Source organism: Pan paniscus, chromosome 23 (assembly GCF_029289425.2).
Source record: "Pan paniscus chromosome 23, NHGRI_mPanPan1-v2.0_pri, whole genome shotgun sequence".
NCBI classification, from domain to species: Eukaryota; Metazoa; Chordata; class Mammalia; order Primates; family Hominidae; genus Pan; species Pan paniscus.
Window position 1 is genome coordinate 33913842 of NC_085927.1, and position 19630 is coordinate 33933471.

General features: G+C 54.0%; 1 protein-coding gene across 8 annotated transcripts in view; it reads left to right on the forward strand.

Annotated features, from left to right (window-relative positions):
- The window catches only part of CABIN1 (calcineurin binding protein 1), a 168353-nt gene that overhangs the window by 118547 nt on the left and 30176 nt on the right, over positions 1-19630 (forward strand). For all 8 annotated transcript variants that reach the window (XM_003811073.5, XM_055105565.2, XM_055105564.2 and 5 more), the window contains one exon: positions 5468-5581. In XM_003811073.5, the coding sequence (XP_003811121.4) occupies positions 5468-5581 (114 nt within the window). The remainder of the gene's footprint in view (positions 1-5467; positions 5582-19630) is intronic.

Genomic DNA, 19630 nt, shown 5'->3' on the forward strand with positions numbered 1-19630 from the left:
GCTCCAGGATCCCCACCAGACAGTTTGCACACCTGGAGTCACCATGTAGGAGTTGTAGAGCCTGACCTCTCTGAGCCCCACCATCTGTCCCTTGTGGATTCGTGAGGCAGGAGGTAGTTAAGTGGTGAGTGGATCATCATCATTGGTTGTGGCAGGGAGACAGCCCCTGGGGGCAGAGACCCTGGGTGACACAGGCAGAGCACATCCTCCAGGCCACTATACAATAGTGACAGATGGCACCTGGGATCAGGTCTGCCTTACGGCTTTGCACATCTTGGGACAGCAGGTGTCCCCAGAGGGTAGTAGTTGTTTTCCCATCTCCAGCTGTCAACAGGCTTTGCCAAGCCCCCACTACATGCAGGGCCCATGGAAGGCTACAGGTAGGGATGCAAGCCACCTCACCCCAAGCTTTTGCTTCCTGTGTGAAGAGAAAGGGAGCGTGGGGAGTTCCAGGAGCTATGACAGTCAGCCCAATGTGTGCTGTAGTGAAACGATTGCTGGCAGAGTAGTGCGAGTTAGTGGGCGGGGGCTGGCATTGAAATTTAGCCTCAAGGGCATGGACTGTTGCTTAGCTGGCCCCAGGGAGCATAGTGCTGGCACCCTGGCCTTGGGAAGGACCCAAGCAGCCCCACTCACGCCCCATGGCTGTTGCCCTCCTCCCTCAACCTGACATACACTTCCTTCCCATTTTATGAAAGGTCAGACTGCTCAGCTTCTTTTCATTCTTCCTGTGGGCAACTATTGCACCCTTTTCTGTGAGCTTCAAACTAGACTTGTCCTGGAGGAGCCATCAGTGAAGTCAGACTGTGTCCCTGCCCTTATAGGGCTGATAGAGAAGTAGGGGCAGACAGCAGACCCATCTGCGAGTCAGTGGAAAGGCTATTTAAGGTGGCCATGGGGCTGTGGGAACAGTATTCCAGGGGAGCATCAGGGGGAAAGGTGAGGTGGCACCAGGTAGAGAGACCTGCAGGGACCAAGGTGGGAACAAGTGTGGCTGGAGGGCTGTTCACAAAGAGGGGTTGGAGGGTATGGGGGAGATGAGCCAGCGGGTAGGCAGGTAGACTGAGGCATGGAGCTGACTCTTGCCCTGAGGCAGGTGCAGCCCAAAGGCCTTTAAGCAGAGGAGTTAGATGTCCCCTCTGCCTTCTGCTGTGAAGCAGGGATGGTCCAGATAGTAGGCAAGGGAGGACATAAGGTGCCTGTATGCTTCTACGATTCTTTGCCCTACTTCTCTTCAGGACCTTACAGCCCTCCATCTGCCCTCTGTCACAGGAGGGTCTATGTGCACAAGCCTCAGGGCCAATGCAGCCAAGGAAAATGTGCCGTTATCTGGCAAGTGGCTCCATGGGCCTCCTCCCATTCTCAGAGGTGCCTGTGAGCCAGCAGTGTGACAGGTTGCATGAGGCCTGAGAGAGGGCTGGCCATGATGGCTGGCTCAGTGTTCAGCACACAGCACATGCCCAGGCAGATTTGTAAAGTAACTTGCCCACCTATAGTGGATAGGTCAGGGGGCAGGGGAAGAGCCCAGGCCTCAGAGTCCTTGCAGCCTGGACCAGAGTCCAGGGATGGTTCTGCCACTTCCTGGCTCTGGAACCTTGAGCAAGCTCTTGAATTTCTCTGAGCCTCTATTTCCTCATTGGTAATTCTGTGAGGTGAGGGGTTATGGCACTTTGCTCAACCCAGGAGGCATCATGTTGCCTTACCTCACTACACCACGAAGCTACAGGGCAGGTTCTATGCTGCAGGTGCACCGTGCAAGTCAGATCCCCTTCCCCCTTGCAGAGGTTCAGCAAGGGCCCAATACAGTCTCTGCCCCCTCCCCTACCCCACCAGCCTGGTACCCATGATTCCCCAGACAGGTCTCAGCCCTCCCTGTCAGCACCTATCTGGGGCCTCAGGCATGAATCAGCTAAGGGCCCCCATAAGCTGTCTGGACACTTTGTGCCTTAGCATTGATCAGCTCTCTTTCTCTGGTGGGCCTGGGAGACAGCTGGAGAAACACACTCTCCACCAGTACACAGTAGCCAGGTCTGCAGGAAGCTAATTTATAATCCAGGTTGGGTTTGACAGGCTAGTGCTTTCTGCACCCTTTGCCCCAGAAACCTCTCCCACTGCCTTCTCCCTTTCTGCTCCAATCTGGGGGACAAACTGGCTTGGTGCAGGTGGAGTGGTGGAAAACAAACCAGAGAGGAATGTCCATTCCCGTCCCATGGCCACAGGGCCTGCAACAAGGCAGCTGGGCAGGGAAGCAGAGTCTATGTGACTCCATCCTGGCCTCTGTGCTTTCTCTTGTGTCCCCAGCCAGAAGGAAGTCTTTGTCGAGGCTTTACTTTCTTGGTATTCTTAGGAAAATGATGGCTACTGGAGATGCTTCTTCAAGTCAGGGTCTCACATCTCCTCCTGCTGGCCTCAAGTGCTGCCACTTAAAGAGGTCTTCTGGACACTTTTCCAAGTTCCGGAGGAGCCCCAGAAGCAGCTTTGGGGTCATGACTCTTGGGTAACTTTTCTCAGGCCAGGCCTGTGCCCTGGGTCATGAAGTCACAGCTGGAGGACTGGTCTGCCACAGCATTGAGGCCAGGGCCATAGAGGAGAGCAAGGGTATACACAGGCTCAGTCCCCTAGGCAGCCTGCCTCTGCTCTGGGCCCTGCAGCCCATGGTCTTAGCACTTACTCCCTGCCTCATAGCACCCTGGCTCCCCACTGGCCTTATGGGCAGCCACATCTGATCCCCTCCACCTCCTTGGCTAGGCCCTGACTGCCCCAGGTGTCTGGGCACTTGCTTCAGTGAGTCCCTTATCCCCGTAACAGCCTTGTGCAAACCACAGCCCAGGTATCACCTTCTCCCAGAGCCTCCCTGACCTTCTCAGACTGGGTAAAATGGAGGTCCCCTTTGCAGCCTACCTCCATGGTCAGATGTGCTCAACTGTGGTATTAGAAGTGCAGGTGACGGACCAGGCACGGTGGCTCGCGCCTGTAATTCCAACACTTTGGGAGGCCAAGGCGGGCAGATCACTTGACGTCAGGAGTTCGAGACCAGCCTGGGCAACGTGGTGAAACCCCATCTCTACTAAAAATACAAAAATTAGCCAGGCATGGTGGCAGGCACCTGTAGTCCCAGCTACTCAGGAGGCTGAAGCAGGAGAATCACTTGAATCACTTGGAGGTTTCAGTGAGCTGAGAGCACACCACTATACTCCACCCTGGGTTACGGAGTGACACTCTGTCTCCAAAAAAAAAAAAAAAAAATACAGTGTCCCACATCACCTTCTTGAGTCCACCTATGGCTGATTAGACCAGGATGGACACCTGCCTGGGCTGAGCCTCTCAGATCTCCTTTGGGAAATACTTTGAACCAAGTGTCACAGTGGGTCATGGCTGAGCACTGATGCAGATTGTGAGCCCCTTTCTTGGGCTTCCTGAGACCTGAGTCTTCCTCTTGGAGCCCTGCTCTACTCACTAATCTTTGAGCTAATCTTTGGTTTTATTCCTTTTAATGAAGCATACCTGAAGCCCCACCCCTTTCTCCCCACCCTGTACTCAGTTTCTCTGCAGCTGACCCTCCCTCCTTGGACCTGCTGTGGAGCAGGGGCATGTGGCCTGGGATAGGGTGGGGTGGAGTGCAGAGGTGGGAAGCATTATGTGAGAACTTGGAACCAGCCTCAAGAGGCTTCTGAATGAGTGGCCCGGGAAGCAGGCTTTCCAAAGCATGGCTGCCAGGCATTGCTGGGGACGTTTTTTTGTTTGTTTTGCTTTGTTATTTTTTTGTTTTTTGAGACGGAGTCTCACTCTGTCACCCAGGCTGGAGTGCAGTGGCATAATCTCGGCTCACTGCAACCTCCACCTCCCAGGTTCAAGTGATTCTCCTGCCTCAGCCTCTTGAGTAGCTGGGATTAGAGGCGGGCGCCACCATGCCAGGCTAATTCTTGTATTTTTAGTAGAGATGGGGCTTCTCCATGTTGGTCAGGCTGGTCTCGAACTCCCGATCTCAGGTGATCCACCCACCTTGGCCTCCCAAAGTGCTGGGATTACAGGCGTGAGCCACCGCGCCCAGCTGCTGGGGACACTTGAAAGTAAACTACAGGTTGTTCCTCCTAGGGTGCTAGAGCTCAGAAGTTGAAGGTCAGGACTGGGTATTTTACTGTTTTCTGTGAGTTTGAGCAAAGTGGCCTCTGTTCTCAGTTGGGAGCCTGCCTCCAGGGTCTGAGGACCCTTTCGCTGCCCAGGTTGTTCCCTCCTCTGCCTGTCTCTCCTTCCCCTCAGGGTGGGGCAGGCAGGGGGTCCCTCAGCAGACGGGAAGCTCACAGTGAATGGAGCCTCCTACACACAGCCACAGGGCCCTCCCTGCCCAGTGTTCAGGAGCAGCCCTCAGTCCCTAAAGCATCCCGGTGGGGGCAGAAGGGTAGCCCTCATAGGAGCAAAGGCTTAGAGGCAGGCTAGCATGGGCCCCACAGCCAGCGAGTCAGGGAGCTGGAGTTGCACTTTTGCCTCATGATGATTAGGGGAACGGTTCAGTATGCTCAGCCTGGCCAGCAGTGGGCAGAATGGGACCAGGTGGGACAAGCTTGCAAGCCAAGAAGTGAGAGGGCTTTCGGAGCAGCTGGAGTGCAAGGTGATGAAGGCCTGTGCCCAGCGCTGGGAAAGGCGAGCAAGGGACCTGAGCGGGAGGGGAGGACAGATTGGCTGGGACAGTGGGTGCCGTGGAAAGGGTAGAGGGTCTGGCATTGTGCAGTCCCAGGTGCCAAGCCCAGCTCTGCCCATTGCCAGCCCTTTTCCTTTAGGACAGCATGGTCCTGAGGTGGAGTGAGATGGCCAGTGCAAGGTGCTTGGCTGCTGTGGTGAAGACCAGAGAGGGAGGAGTGGCTGGCCAGGCAGCTGGTGGGAAGGCCTGCTCTATGGGCCAGTGAGAAGGCCCCAGAGAAGGCAGAGGCAGCCAGGCCCACACTCACCCTCTTACCCTACACCATTCTCCCCTGGGCCTGGATTCCACCAAGAGGCTCTTTGCCCAGAGATCACTGACCTAAGCACTGTGGCCAGAGTCCGGCCCTCCGAGCCTAAAGCAGCTGTACCACTGGCCGTGAATAAGGAACGCTACTGATTCCTGACAAATAAGTCAGGGCTGCTATTTGGGCTTGTGGGGGCCCCCTGACAGAAGGCGGGTACTGGGTACATGTGGCAGGTTTGTAGGGTTGGTCAGGCCAGGGGTCTGTCAGTCTCCACCTTGAGGAGTCAAAGACTACACTCCTAAACCAGTGGTGCTGGGCCAGAGATCAGTTCTGAAAATGCATCCCACAGCCTGATGATCAAAACCCATGGCCAGAGCAGCCTGGAGCTGTGGAATCGATGTCTGCAGGAACTGCTGCTCATCGTGGTTTGCCATGCAGCCAGGAAGGAGGGGACCGCCTGCCTTCCCTGTGGGCGCCCTGAGCAGCCCACACACTCACTTTCAACCTACTTCTTGTTTCCCCAGAACCTCCAGTGGGCCCGCGACGTGTTGCTAGGCAGCAGTATCCCGTGGCAACAACTGCAGCACATGCCGGCACAGGGGCTCTTCTGCGAGAGGAACAAGACCAATTTCTTCAACGTGAGTACTTTGCCTTGTTGATTTCCAAGGCTGTTTGTTGCCACTGCTTTTCACTGAAGGCGCATGAATTGACCCCCTAGGTGGGTGTTCCCAGGGCCTCAGGTTTGCGGCATCCTCAGAGGGCAGGCAGGGTGGTGCAGTCGAGAGTGAGCCAGACTCCGGTGTGGGGCTGTGATTGCTGAGCGACTTCTGGCAAGTCACTGCCCCCTCCTATGGGGAGATGCATGGATGAGCTTGGTATGTTCTCCAAAGCCCCAGGTATTCTGGGGCCACACAGGCAGTGATGACAGGGGTACAGGCCCAGGTTTCCTCCTCCTGCTGGAGCAGCTCCTGTGGTCTCAAGCACGTAGGAGATTCTGACTGCTTAAAAAACAAGTGTGGGCCGGGCGCGGTGGCTCACGCCTGTAGTCCCAGCACTTTTGGAGGCCGAGGCGGGCAGATCATCTGAGGTCAGGAGTTCGAGACCAGCCTGGCCAACATGGCAAAACCCCATCTTTACTAAATATACAAAAGTTAGCTGGGCGTGGTGGCGGGCGCCGTAATCCCAGCTACTCAGGAAGCTGAGGCAGGAGAATTGCTTGAGCCCGGGAGGTGGAGGTTGCGGTGAGCCGAGATCATGCCATTGCACTCCAGCCTGGGGGACCAGAGCAAGACTCTGTCTCAAACAAACAAACAAACAAAAAAACAAATGTGGCTTAGGCACAGTGGCTCACGCCTGTAATCCCAGCACTTTGGGAGGCCAAGGCAGGCAGATCATCTGAGGTCAGGAGTTCAAGACCAGCCTGGCCAACATGGTGAAACCCTGTCTCTACTAAAATACAAAAATTAGCTGGGCATGGTGGCAGGCACCTGTAATCCCAGCTACTCAGGAGGCTGAGGCAGGAGAATTGCTTGAACCCAGGAGGTGGAGGTTGCAGTGAGCCGAGATGGTGCCATTGCACTCTAGCCGGGGAGACAGAGTGAGACTCCCTCTTAAAAAAAAAAAGAGTGTGACCAATATTGGGCTTTTAGTGAACTTCAGCCCTGATATTCCGTGTCAGGTGGAGACTTACTCCTTGAGCAGGGCAGGGCCAATCACCTAGGCCTGCCTGCCTCTCATCCCAAAGGCCTACATATGCTTCTCTTGATACCCCACCTGGATCTACCCTCCCCCATTTCCTCTGTCCTGCATGGAGACAGCTGGCCCCTCACTCCCCTCTACCTCCAAGTCCTTACCTATCCACCGCCCCTCCCAGCATGGCCAGCTCCCAGCTGGGTGACTTTGGCAGGTCATACATCCCCTCTGAGCTTTGGTTTCTTCTGTATTTTCCTTGATTCCCTCTTACTCATGGAGAAACTGAAGGGCAGAGGTGGCCTGAACAGGAGCTGAGGAGAGCAGGTTTCAGGTCTGGAGGGGTGTAACAGGCCAATTCTCAGGGTACATGGGCAGGCAGGTCCCCACTGAGAGCCAGCCAGCTGGTGGGAGTGTCTGGATCCATGGCTCCTCCTCTCCCAGGGTGTGGTCTTCTGGGGTCAGAGTAGGAGCTTGAGATCCTGAAAGCCCTGCATCTGCCCACCCTCTCTGTTTTGGTATTTTATAGACAAGTAGGGGCGTTATTGGTAATCAATCTACATGATACCAAGGGATTTGCTGCAAAAGAGAGGTGCTCTCTTACCTGCATGCCCAGGCCACAGCCACCTCCCCACAGCAGAAACTGTTTCTTGTCTCATGTGTGTCCTTCTAGAGGGCATCTGCCCATTTACAAGCTAGTGCACATAGATGCGCATAAAAGGCAAAAGTGCACACACTTCTGCCCCTTGTATTTTTTTACTAAACAATATCTCTAACAGTATCTCTTGGAGATACTGTTAGAACCCACCCATTCTTTTTGATAGCTACTGCATAGTAGTCCCAACATAGGGATGTCCCACAGTTTACCTACCCATCCCTCCTTTTTTTTTTTTTTTTTTTTTTTTGAGACAGAGTCTTGCTCTGTCACCCAGGCTTGAGTGCAGTGGCGTAATCTTGGGTCACTGCAACCTCCGCCTCCTGGGTTCAAGCAATTCTGCTTCAGCCTCACAAGTAGCTGGGACTATGGGTCCACACCACCACGCCCAGCTAATTTTTGTATTTTTTTTTTTTTTTTTTTTTTTAGAGACAGGGTTTCACCATGTTGGCCAGGCTGGTCTCGAACTCCTGGCCTCAAGTGATCCGCCCTCCTTGGCCTCCCAAAGTGCTGGGATTACAGGCGTAAGTCACTGTGCCCGGCCTCCCATCCCTTATTGATGGACACTTAGATTAGTTTGTCTTTTTTACTACAAACAATACATCACACACACACACGCACACATACACACACACACAGAAAGGCTCAGTGCTTCACCTATGAAGCACTGCCTTGACTGTGACATTACGTTAATTTTAACTTCTATGCAAATTTTTTGTCCTTCATGTTCATTTTCTAGTGGATTATTGGTCCTTTTCCTATTGATTAATAAGAACTCTTTATATATCAATGAAATGAGCCCTTTGTCAGTGTTTTGAAAATCTGTTTTTCTGCAGTTGATAGGCGAGTTGGAGCTAGACAAGTTGCTTAATTTCCCTGTCCTGGGTTCCTCACCTTGAAAGTGGGCTTCTATTACCTGGCTTGAAGAGTAACTGTAGGAATCAAGTTAGATACCGGGGTAATATTTCTAACACAGGATCTGGCACATGGCAGGTACTTAAGAAAATAGTTTCCCTCCCTCCCTCTCTTCCTCTCTCCTTTTGGTGCTTTGCCCTTAAAGCCTGTGCAGTGATATTGGAAGGAAGGAGCCAACCTCCATGTCTTCCTCACAGGGGAAGACCTCAGCCTTTCTAATGATAAAGCTGGGGAAGCTGGCCCCTCAGATGCCTGCCCCGCAGAGCACATCCAAGTTGGCAGCCACATGCTCCAGGCCCCTTTCCCACTGGGCTCACTCCCTGCACCTCCTCCTTAGTTTCTGGGACCTTCCAAAATGAGTCTTGCAGAAAAGCAGTCTGAGGTTGTGTGCCTGTGGGAGGGAAGGCTGGTACAGCCTCATGTAGGCCTGGCACATAGGCAATGCCATCCCTGCACCTGGAAGCCCCTGAAGATCAGGGCCACCCCAGCCCAGACTGGGTGTTTTGGTGGTTTTGCCACTTCCAGGACAGTTGTTTGTTCCTCCATGCTTCCCAGTGACCTGCTGCTTTTACCATCGTTTGGGGCCTCTGTCCTCCTCTGCTTTCTTACCTCTTCTCTTTAGAGATAGGTTTGGGCTACTTGTGCTCCTTGAGCTATGCCTAGTGTCCAGTATGTCAAGAAATGCTGGGCAGTTCCTGAATGCTTTCAGCAAATGAGTCTATCTGGCATATTCCCAAGTCTGGGGAAACTGCATACTAACGTGTTTATGAAGGAGCATTTAGGGCAGCCGTTGGCTGACTCTGCTGGGATGGGGCCATGTCTCTGGTAGATAGTCTTTAGGCTGGGATGAGCAGACTGGCTCACCTCTCTTCTAGCCTGCACTGGGGTTTACTGCTTAGTCTAGTGGGAAGCAAAGGCAGTAGGTGGGTGCTGGCCCTTGAGAGGAGGTAAAGGGAGGTTGAGGCTGGGGACATCAGCACCCTAATCCCTATCCCTCTCAACCCACTGTCCTGGGCCATCCACACTGCCCAGCCTTTGTGTTGCTCAGCCTGTCATCCTTAGAGCTTGGGTGGGGGGCACTTCTGTTATTTTTTAATGATAATTTTTGAAAATTGTGAGAGTTGTAGTTTAGGAAAAATTCAAACCCCTTTTCCTTTGTTCTCACACCAACACAACAGTCAACACAAACAGAAGACTTCTGTGACCAAATGGGGGGCAGATTTAAGAGACAGCATCGTGCTGTGTCACCTAGGCCCTTGGGGGCCCTACCTCAGCCTGCCAGATAGCTGGGACTACAGACATGCACCACCATGCCCAGCCAATTTTTAAGTTTTTTATAGAGACGGAGTCTTGCTATATTGCCCAGGCTCAATTTCAACACCTGGAGATGGTGTCAGATCCCACAGGTTGAGGGCTTAGTCCTCAAAACATCCCCCACATCAGTCACTAGTCACAAGTCTGGGCCTCCGAAATGTCTAACTGACTGGCTTCAAGTTGATGTTCCTACAACCCCCTTTGGGTTTAATTTGCCGAAGTGGCTCACAGAACTCAGAGAAACACATTTCCCAGTTTATTATAAGGGATGTTATAGGAGGGTACAGGGAAGGCTCTATCCTCCTGTAATTGTTTCTCTCCAGGCATACCACCCACCAGGAGCTTCCATGTATTTAGTTATCTGGAAGCTCAGGAACCTGTCCTCTTTGGCCTTTTATGGAGACTTCACAGGCATGATTGAAACATGGACAACTATGTCAAAATGTTATTGGACAAAAAGATTATGATCTAAACCCAACAAGGCCTGTCTGTTCAGATTCTTCTTGCCCTCTCTGCAGCATTCCTTCCTCCAGGATGTGGGGCAGGACTCTTATCTGGAATGAAGGTCTTATGGCCCACAATCAAATTAGAGTCCTGTCTTGGGCAAGTGGAAAGAAGGGCAGGAGAAGGTCAGAAAAAGAGAGATTCTCTTTACAGTAACAAGGGCTATGGGAGTTAGGAGCCAGCAACCATGGATGAACAAACATATATATATATCTTGTCATATATATCATAATATCACAGTGATATAGGACCACATTTTCACTGCCAACAGTTCAGACACATAGAGTCCACATACCTTTGTTTGCCCATCCCCAGGCACTGTGCCCTTCTCAGAGGTGCTTCTGTGATCAGCCAAGCTGTTATCTTTTTCTGGGTCTGTGTGTACAAAAACAGATGTGTCGTGCGGCTTTTTAAAAAGTGCGTGTGTGGCTGGGTGCAGTGGCTCACGCCTGTAATCCCAGCACTTTGGTAGGCAGAGGTGGGTGGACCACCTGAGGTCAGAAGTTCGAGACCAGCCTGGCGAAACCCCGTCTCTACTAAAAATACAAAAATTAGCCGGGCGTGGTGGTGCATGCCTGTAGTCCCAGCTAGTCAGGAGGCTGAGGCAGAAGAATCCCTTCAACTCAGGAGGCGGAGGTTGTAGTGAGCTGAGATTGCACCACTGCGCTCCAGCCTGGGCGACAGAGCGAGACTCCATGTCAAAAAAAAAAAAAAAAAAGTGTGCGTGTGCGCTTTTTAGCGACTTTGCTTTTTCCATGACACCAAGTCTTGGAGAAGTTTCCATGTGAGAAGGTCAGGTCGTTTTGCTCTCTGCAGCTGCTGCCCAGTCTCCTTGGGTGGACACATGTATGGGCCCAGTGTCTGCTCTCACAGTCTCCTGGTTTGTGCGTCTTTGTGCTGTTGCTGTGTTCCTAAGTCCCCTGGCCTGGCCCAGAGGAGATGCCCACATGAATATTTGTGGATTAATTTCATTCATCCCTTTCCCCTCAGCAGTTGGTCTCCAAGCTCATTCTCCTGGATCAGCCAGTGCTGGATGTTGTAGGAGTCAGGGAAAGCCTTGGCCCTGGCCACAGGATGCTCAAGGCTGATGGTAGAGCACTGCGTGCATATCTCCATGCGGGGCCTTCATAACATGCTACAGGGCATGTAGGAGGGACAGGGAGCTGGGCTCTCCCATGTGGGGTGGGGTGCTGCTCAGCCAGAAAGGGGGCAGGAGAGGAAGGCTAGGATTAGAGGCACCCTCGGGGGAACTCCTTAGGCTGGGCTGCTGACAGAACCTTCCTGGGGAGTTTAAGGGACCAGAGAATGGGATGGGTGCTAAGGATCGAGTGAGTGGGACCTTGGGTTCCTATGTCAGCTTTGCTGACAGGAACTCCTTGCAAATGGGAACTGCCCCATGACTGGCTGGCCCCCACAGCAGCACAGATGGATGTGTAGCAGGGCTCAGCACTGTGGTTGAACATGAGGAGGAGTGAACATGACATGTCTTGGGTCCCACTGTTCCACACACTGTCCTCCCTGAGCAGAGGGGACCAGGAAAGCAGGCACCAAGCTAGGTGGTAGGTGCTGCTGGGGTGGCTACCCACACCATGGAGGCTGAGGGTTTGTGTCTGGGTGCCCAGAAGCTTCTGGGGCTCCCCCCGCAGGCATACACACCTCTGGCAGGCAAGCCTGCATGGGCCAGAGCCAGGCTGCTTTGTCCAGGGTGAACTTCTCTCCCTGTCTTGTAGTTGATTCAGAAACGTTCCCATAGTAACCAAGCCAGACAGAGATGGTTCTCCTTCCTTCCCCAAAATGTTTGCTTATTTTAGCAGGCAGGGTTTTTTCTTGTTTCAACCCAGTTTCCAGCCTCTGAAAGAAGCAAAGGGAGCTCAGGGCCAGGCTGGTACTGCCTCCTGCTTCTGAGGCCGTGTGGGGCAGGCAGCAGTGGTGGCCTGAGTGTGAGAGTGGAAGGGAGGTGCCGGCCTACTGTGGCCTCCCTGAGTGTGGTGTCTCCCCTAAAGCTGCTCCTGCCGCTGCTCAGGTGGGCAGCCCCCAGGTCCCAAGATCACTGAGAAGAGCACAGATTTTGGGCACAGGCAGGCACAGCTCCCAGCCACTCTACCCCTTACTCAGCCTGGGCTACCCGTAAGCAGAGTGGTCCCGACAGGTGGATGAAAGCTATCATCACACACTTGGCATGCCACACAAATCACCCTTAGGTCTGGAGATGGGCCTGCATGGAGGCCTTGGGGCTTATCTGTGGATCCTAGAGGCCAGTGCTAGGATGTGACTGAAGCACGGAGCAGGAGGAGCTCCAACTCACACCTGGCTGGGGCCTCCATAAGCTCAAGGCCCTGCCCTGGCTTGAATGGAGCAGCCTGAGATGTGGATGGTGGCCTTAGCCGTCACACCCACCACAGAGGTCTCTTTCTGTGAGGCCTGGCCCAGTCGTTGGTGCCTGTGGATGGTGGTCAAACTTCCTGTTCTTGGTCACTGCTGCATAGCACTCCACTGTCTGGTTGTCCTGATGGTCTACCTCCCCTCTTCCCAGCGGATAGGTGGCTTTTGGTTTTCCACTATTAGAAAAAAAATGCTGCTATCTCTGATCTCCTTTCTCACCTGTGCCAGGGTCTCCAGGACAAATGCCTGGAAGTTGGAGGCCAGGACACAGGTCCCCACAGCCAAGCGCTTCCACACTCTGCCAGGTGTTTTGGCAGAGCCAGGCCAGATGCCCTCCCACCAGCCCTTGCCCCACCCCCTCCCAGGACTCAGAACCACAGATGACTTTCATTTTGGCCAATCTGTGGAGTGTGCCAAAAAACCCCAGGTGGTTTCAGTGTGTGTCTCCCATGTGAGTGGGGAGGCTGAGCCTCTTCCCACACCGGTAGCCAGTCCCCTTTGTCTACCCAGGGTCTGCCATGTTCTCTCCTACTTGGCGGCTGCCACAGGTGGTTCTGTTTGTCCTGACTGTGTTGCTTAAACTGATGGGAGGTACAGTCATCATGAGCTGTCTTTGTTTCTTGAAAACATTTATGCCCTGTGCTGTCCCAGCCCGGGAGCCTGAGTGCTCACTGAAGGCCTTGATGTGGTCTGGTAGGGAGGAAGGGCCTCCCCACCCAATTTCTGGTACCCCATACCTGCCAGAGTTGGGGGGAAGGAGAGAAAGTCTCCAAAGCCCAGGGTACTGTCCTTCTCAGCAAGAATCAGTTATGCCCATTGTACTTTAACTCGCCACCAGTTGGTTGTGTAAACTTGGAGGAACCCCCTCCCTGCACCCAGTGAGCAGATGTGAGGTATATGTTAGGGGTGGGTACAGTGGACCCACCTTCCAGAGCAGGTCTCAGCCAGTGCCTCTCTCCTCAGAGAGAGCCAGTAGTCCAGAAGGAGGCTGTTGGAGCCCAGCAGACCTGGACACCCCAAGGCAGGGACCTCATCTAGGACAGCATTGCCATTGCCCTCCCAAAACCTCTCCTAGCTCAGCAGGCAGGGAGTGCCTAGTGACTGAATTCCTCTCATCCTCAAGAATTCCCTAGGACGAATGACTGGGAATTAGCAGCCCCAGAGCAAGGGGAACAGGTATATCCTGACTCAGTCACCCAGGAACCCAGCTGTGGCCAGGCCCCAAGGTCTGTGCCTGAGACATCTGTCTCCTGTTGCAGGGCCAGACCTGACATCACCTCCCTGACCAGCCCCAGCCTGACTTGCCCCTTCTCTCTCTCCATCCCTCTGGCTTGTAAGAGAGGTACCTTCCCTGGTGGGCCTGTGGTCAGCCCCCGCCCCCAGGCGCCAGCCCCAGGTTCAGAGCCTGTTGCAGGCAGACAACAGTGAAGACCAAAGCACAACCTAGGGAAGAAGTGTTGGTCTCCACTCAATTCCTGGTGCCCCACACCAGTCCAGGCTGCAAGCAGATCTGAGTTGCCTCCCAGCAGGTAAACAAGCCCCAGGACTGTCCACACAGGGTGTTCCTGCCTACCTTCTCTCATCAGGGCCAGGGAACATGGGGATAGGAAGAGCTGGTTTGTAATAGCCTCACTCCTTCCCCCAAGTCAGTCCCATATCACCTTCTCCCCTCTCAGGACCAGTTGTGACCAATTTTCATGCCACCGCTGCTTGTCCCTTTGCTCACACTTCAAGGAGCATAATACCTGCTGTGTGCCAGGCCCTGGGCCAGCTGTGTGGTCAAAAAGGGCTCAGGTCCACAGGCCAGCCTGCAAGCCTGGGTTAGTAGTCACCTTTCAAAGAAGTGCTAGGAAGTAAAGTGACTTGGCCATGGTCCTATCACCAGTCTATGCTGGAGGAGGGGTGTGTACTTCACTATGTATAGTGTGGAAGCCCATGCGTTGTGACTGGTAGCCTCAGGTCAGGGCCCCCCTGGTTCCTACACCGGGATTGGCCCAGCTGTCCTAGACAGGAGTGTTATCTGAATGGCCCATTGGCTGGATGGGGAGGATGGAATTAGGTAGCAGTGGGCAGGGGGATGTGGGCATCTAGCCCTACCATAGGAGGTGAGGCTGGGATTCCAGACTGAGAGGGAACCAGTGCTAGGCTGTGGCATCAAGCAGGGATTCCCTTGGGTTGCGGGACTACACTGTCTGCTAGCCTGAGCCCCCACGCCCTTTTGGTGTGGCTCCAACTGGCTGGCTAGCTGGGTTGTACCATTTTTCCTTGGTAGCCTACAGGCGTGTCCTGGGTTGGGGCTCTTGAGGCTGAGAGCAGTGACAATGGAGGATGCTACCCTGCCTGCAGTGCCACAGCAGCTGGGCCTGGCTGTGCCTGGCCTTGTTGGGGGCCTGGCAGAGAGTAGCGGCCCATAGTAGCAGTGGCAGGACCAGCACTTACTGGGGGCTTGATCAGGGGGGTGCCTCCTTAGGTGACATAGCATGTCCGTGAGGCTTAGGTACTATTATCATCCTCATTGTACAGACGGGGAAGTTGTTACCAATAGCCTCTGCAGGCTGGGAAAACCAAAGCCCTTTTCTACCCTCTGCCCCCTGGGCCATCAGAGGCCTGGCTCTTCCCCTTGGACAGCAGTGCTTATGGCTGTTTTCAGGCCCTGGGCCAGCTGTGTGGTCAAAAGGGGCTCAGGTCAGTGCCACTCCCCAACTGGTTGGCTGCTCTGGGTGCCGGGAGAGAATGCTGCCAAAGGGATGCTTGTCAAGTGCTTGTCTTCTGCAGCAGCAATTGCCAGTATTCCTGACACAGTAGGCCAGGGCCCCATGGGAGCCTGGTGCTATTGTGTCCCTTTGAACAAGGTGCAGAAGCCTAGGGAATAATGGCCCAAGATCACAAGCTAGCAAGTGGCCAGGCTACCATTCAAGGTCTGTCTGAATCCAAGGCCTGCACTCTTAGCCACTATGTCATTGGAAATTCAGAGGTCACATCTAAGCTGTCTGTTCCAGCAGTGATGTCTGCTGTGGACATGTGATGGGGAGGGACAGCAAGAGTGTCAGACTGTGTCCTTGCTCCTCCTTGCCTCTCCAGGAGGTGGACTCTCTTGTCCCTCCCTTGCTTTCACCATCAGAGAGCAGGGCTGAGACCTCCTGGTGGTGAAGCATTCTGCCCAGCCCTTGGTCACCTGATGGTGCATGTCATCTTCCACTAAGCCATTAGAGAGGCCCACTCTCAAGGGGTGCCCGGGTCCCTAGGGGAGATGATCAGGTAAACAGAGCACATGATCCAGCAGCCATGGAACCCAGAGCTCACAGTGTCTTTTGAGAAGGCCTGTGGTAGATGGGAAGATCATGGGCACAGGGGCAGCTGGGCTGCACTGGCCCCAATTTGTAGAAACCACAAGTAAATCTCCTCCACATTTGACTTCCCTCTTTGGGGCCTCACCTGGCACTCTGTTGCCCCTCCTGCCCACCTCTCCCTCAAGGCCATCCTAGGCCTGTTCAGACTGTTGGTGGAGGCCATTTCCAGTCAGGGCTTTCCTGCCAGGTGTTGCTGTGCTCGGTGTTGCTGTGCTCAATGTGACTGCACAGCCCAGCCTTCCCCAAGCTTATCCCCAGCCCTGCCCAGGCTAGTGTTGGATCCTGCCTGAGCCCCTTTGGGAGTCACTTTTGCACATGTGCTTTTGGAGACAGGCCTGCCCCTCCTGGAGCACAGGCCCCATCACCTAAGTGAGCAGACAGTGTGAGAATGACAGGAGAGTGATGTTAGAGGACATGCCTGTGAAGGACAGAACAGGGCCAGGCTTCTGAGCAGAAGACGCAGCATGAGGCACAGTGTGGGGCACAGACGGTGCCACATGCACATCAGGGAGGGCCTTGCAGAGTTGCATGCTATACGCAGTGGTGGGTGGCCAGCTGGCCACCACTGGACCCTGTTTTCCTGGGCCAGGTGCAGTTTGGTCTTTCTCACAAAGAAAGGGGGGCTGAATTGAGGAGCGTCTTCCAGGTGTTGCACTAGCTGCCCTGAATGCACTGGAGGGGCTGGGCTGGGGCTGGGGCTGGGGCAGAGGCAGCAGGAGCACTGTCAACCCACCATTCCTCAGGGCTCCAAAGTGCTGTGTTTGGCACTTCTACATACAATGGCTTGTTGAATTCTCATAATTCATGAGATGTAGGTAGTGCCATTGTCCCTGCCTCGCAAATTAAGAAAACGAGACAGGCACACAGCAAGTTCGCACCTGAGCCAGGATTTAGGTGTTCTGAGCCAGGACCCAGACTGCCTGTGGACTGATGGGATGAGGGGAAGCGGAGTACAAGAGGGCCGAGGAGGTGGGCTTGGGGGACCTGGTGCTCAGCCCTGGCACTCTGATGCTCAGATCTGTCGTCCCGTGTGTCTCTGCCTGGTGTGCCAGGCATGTGGCCCTGGGTCTGCGTGCATGCATATGTCTGTCCTCCAATGGACAGGGCGCTAGGATGCCTCTGAGGGCAAGCAGTGTCCTCAGTGGAGGATGGACGCAACACAGTAGAGATGCCACTCAAGGCCGTGCTAGGATGGAAGGGTGCTGCTTATTATCCCACTCTTTCCCCAAGGGTAGTCTCAGCTCCTAATGCGCAATGTCATCTGGTTTTCAGAAGAAATTGGGATTGATTGTGGCTTTTCCTGGGGTATCCCCATGATAACAAATCACCAGTGGCTGTAGACATCCCACCCTGGCTGGTGAGGAAATGGGCTGGGCTTCTGCCTCTGGCTCTGCCCTTGGCTGTGACCTAGGCAGGTCATCTGGCCTCTCTGAGTACCTCCTCTATCACTAAGATTAACTGAGGTATGCAGCAGCCCTTAGGACTGTCAGGGGATCAAAGGAAACCCAGTCACATAACAGTGGGAATCATAGCACAGAAAAGAAAGAAAAAAGTTTAAATTGAGGAAATATGAGCTACTTGGCTGTAGTAGGAATTGCTGCACTAGCACTATTTTTAGCATTGCTGAGATGATCTATGGGCCAGTTGCACAAGCAGAGTAAACAAAAGAAACACTTCAAGTTCTCCAGGGAAAAAAGGTCCTGTTTTTAAGAGTCTTAAAAGAGTTAGCAAACTTGTGTGGATTCTAAATGTATCCCCGAGCTCTCCTTCCTTCCCACATCCTGGGCTCTGCAAGCTTTGTGGAACTTCACAGCTTCCGGCTTGCACAGCCCCCGTGTTCAGCCTGGAGCAGGTCTGAAGGCCGCCCTGTCTGGGGAGGGGCAAGCCTGAGAGGCAGCAGGTGGAGAGGGGGTGCTTCCTGCCTGAGAAGCTACAGTGTGTCCTCACCAGTAGGAGAGGTCAGTAGGAGGAAGTACACACAGAGGAGTGGCAGGGACAAGGCCACAGGTTACCCAGGCCCCTGCCCTGACAGGACCACAGCAAAAGCCAGGCCGCCTGCATTCACAGTTAGAATTTTTTAAAAAATAATTAAATAAATAAAATGTAAGCAGCCTTTAGACCATCGTTCCTGGTATAAATTATTTTCTGGCTATCCGGAGACAGTTTTCATCTCCAGATGTGGATTCAAAATTCTGGCAAAGCCAGGATGCTTGGGCAGAGGAAGATGATCTTGTTAAGCCCTTAGCATTCATGATCCCATGGAATCCCCATGACCATCCTGCTAGGAGGTGCAGAATCTCTGCAGACAGCGCACTCATGACTTGCCTAAGGTCATATAGCCAGTAAGTGGCAGAGCCCAGACTGGGAACCCATGTCCCGTGGGCCAGCCTCCATGCCGGAGTTTCTGCCCAGCCTATCAGAAGCAGCTGCTATTTTTTCCCTAGTGGGATGCCAGTGTTTGTATATACATCCACCACCTCAGCCCACAGCCCCCTCTGCCCCCAGCTGCCCTGGGTATTCAGTCAGGAGCTCGCTGTTTCACATTCCTGAATAGAGGAGCATTTTTCAGCATGAACTTCATTTCCCACCACAAGTTATTTTTCAGAGGTTTGTTCTTGGAATGTATCCCAGCAGCACCTCCCTCCCTCCCTCTCTCCCTGCCTCCCTCCCTCCGTCCCTGCCTCCCTCCCTCCCTCCCTCCCTGCCTCCCTGCCTCCCTGCCTCTCTGCCTCCCTCCCTCCCTCCCTCCTTTCCTCCCTCCCTCCCTGCCTCCCTCCCTCCCTCCCTGCTTCCCTGCCTCCCTCCCTCCCTCCCTGCTTCCCTGCCTCCCTCCCTCCGTTCCTCCCTTCCTTCCTTCCCTCCACCTCTCCTTCCCTCCTCTTTTCTTTTCTTTCTTTTTTTTTTTTTTTTTTTTTTTTTTGAGACAGGGCTTCACTGTGTCATCCAGGCTGAAGTGCAGTGGCTTGCGTGATCACAGCTCACTAAATCTCGACCTCCCATGCTCAAGTGATCCTGCTGCCCTAGCCTCCCAAGTAGCTGGGGCTGCAGATGTGCCCCACCACACCCAGCGCACATCTTTTTTTGAGGGACAGGTCTCATTATGTTGCCCAGGATGGTGTCAAACTCCTGGGCTCAAGCAATACTTCTTCCTTAGACTCCCAAAGTGCTGGGATTATAGGCATGAGCCAGTGCGCCTGGCCCTGGCTGCATCTTTCTCAGGCCTGTGTGTGGCAGTCTCAGCTTGGGCAGAGCTTCCTGTTCTACATGCTTTGTCCTCGTAGGACACTGCTCTGGGCCCAGGTGCACTATCTGCGGGGGGAGGTACACTTCCAAGCGGAGGTGTGGGACCTTCAGCAAGGCTTTGGAAAGTAGACTGAGCAGGTGGCCCACTCACATTCAGGAAAGCCTGGGCAAAGGCAGAGTCTGGGTGTGAGCAGGCAGGAAGAGGCTGAGGGAGGGCTGTGGCCACAAGAAGCTGCAGGACCTGGCAGGGGCAGGGACTACAAGCACCCCATCTTGGGACCAAAAGGAGGAGGGGGTTGCTGTTAGAAGTTTCCCTCTTGAGAGAAGACTTGGCAGTGCCACCACTACACTGTCCTCTCAGCCCACAGAGCACTGGGTGCTCACTCCACATGGGTATTGCCCATGGAAGTCCAAGCAAGGGGCCCAGGTGGTACCTCCCATGGCCCAGAGATGGACAATGTTTGAGCTGTTCCAATAGAAGAGTGTGTCCTTATGGCAGGGCCATATGGATTCATTCTCATGGCAGCCAAGAGCCTGGGGCTACCCCAGACTCTCTAAGGGCCCTGGCTGACTTTTGAGCCCCAGGGTTAAAGGGCACAGGCAGTCCTGAGGGCTCCCATCCTTTGCTGTGCATG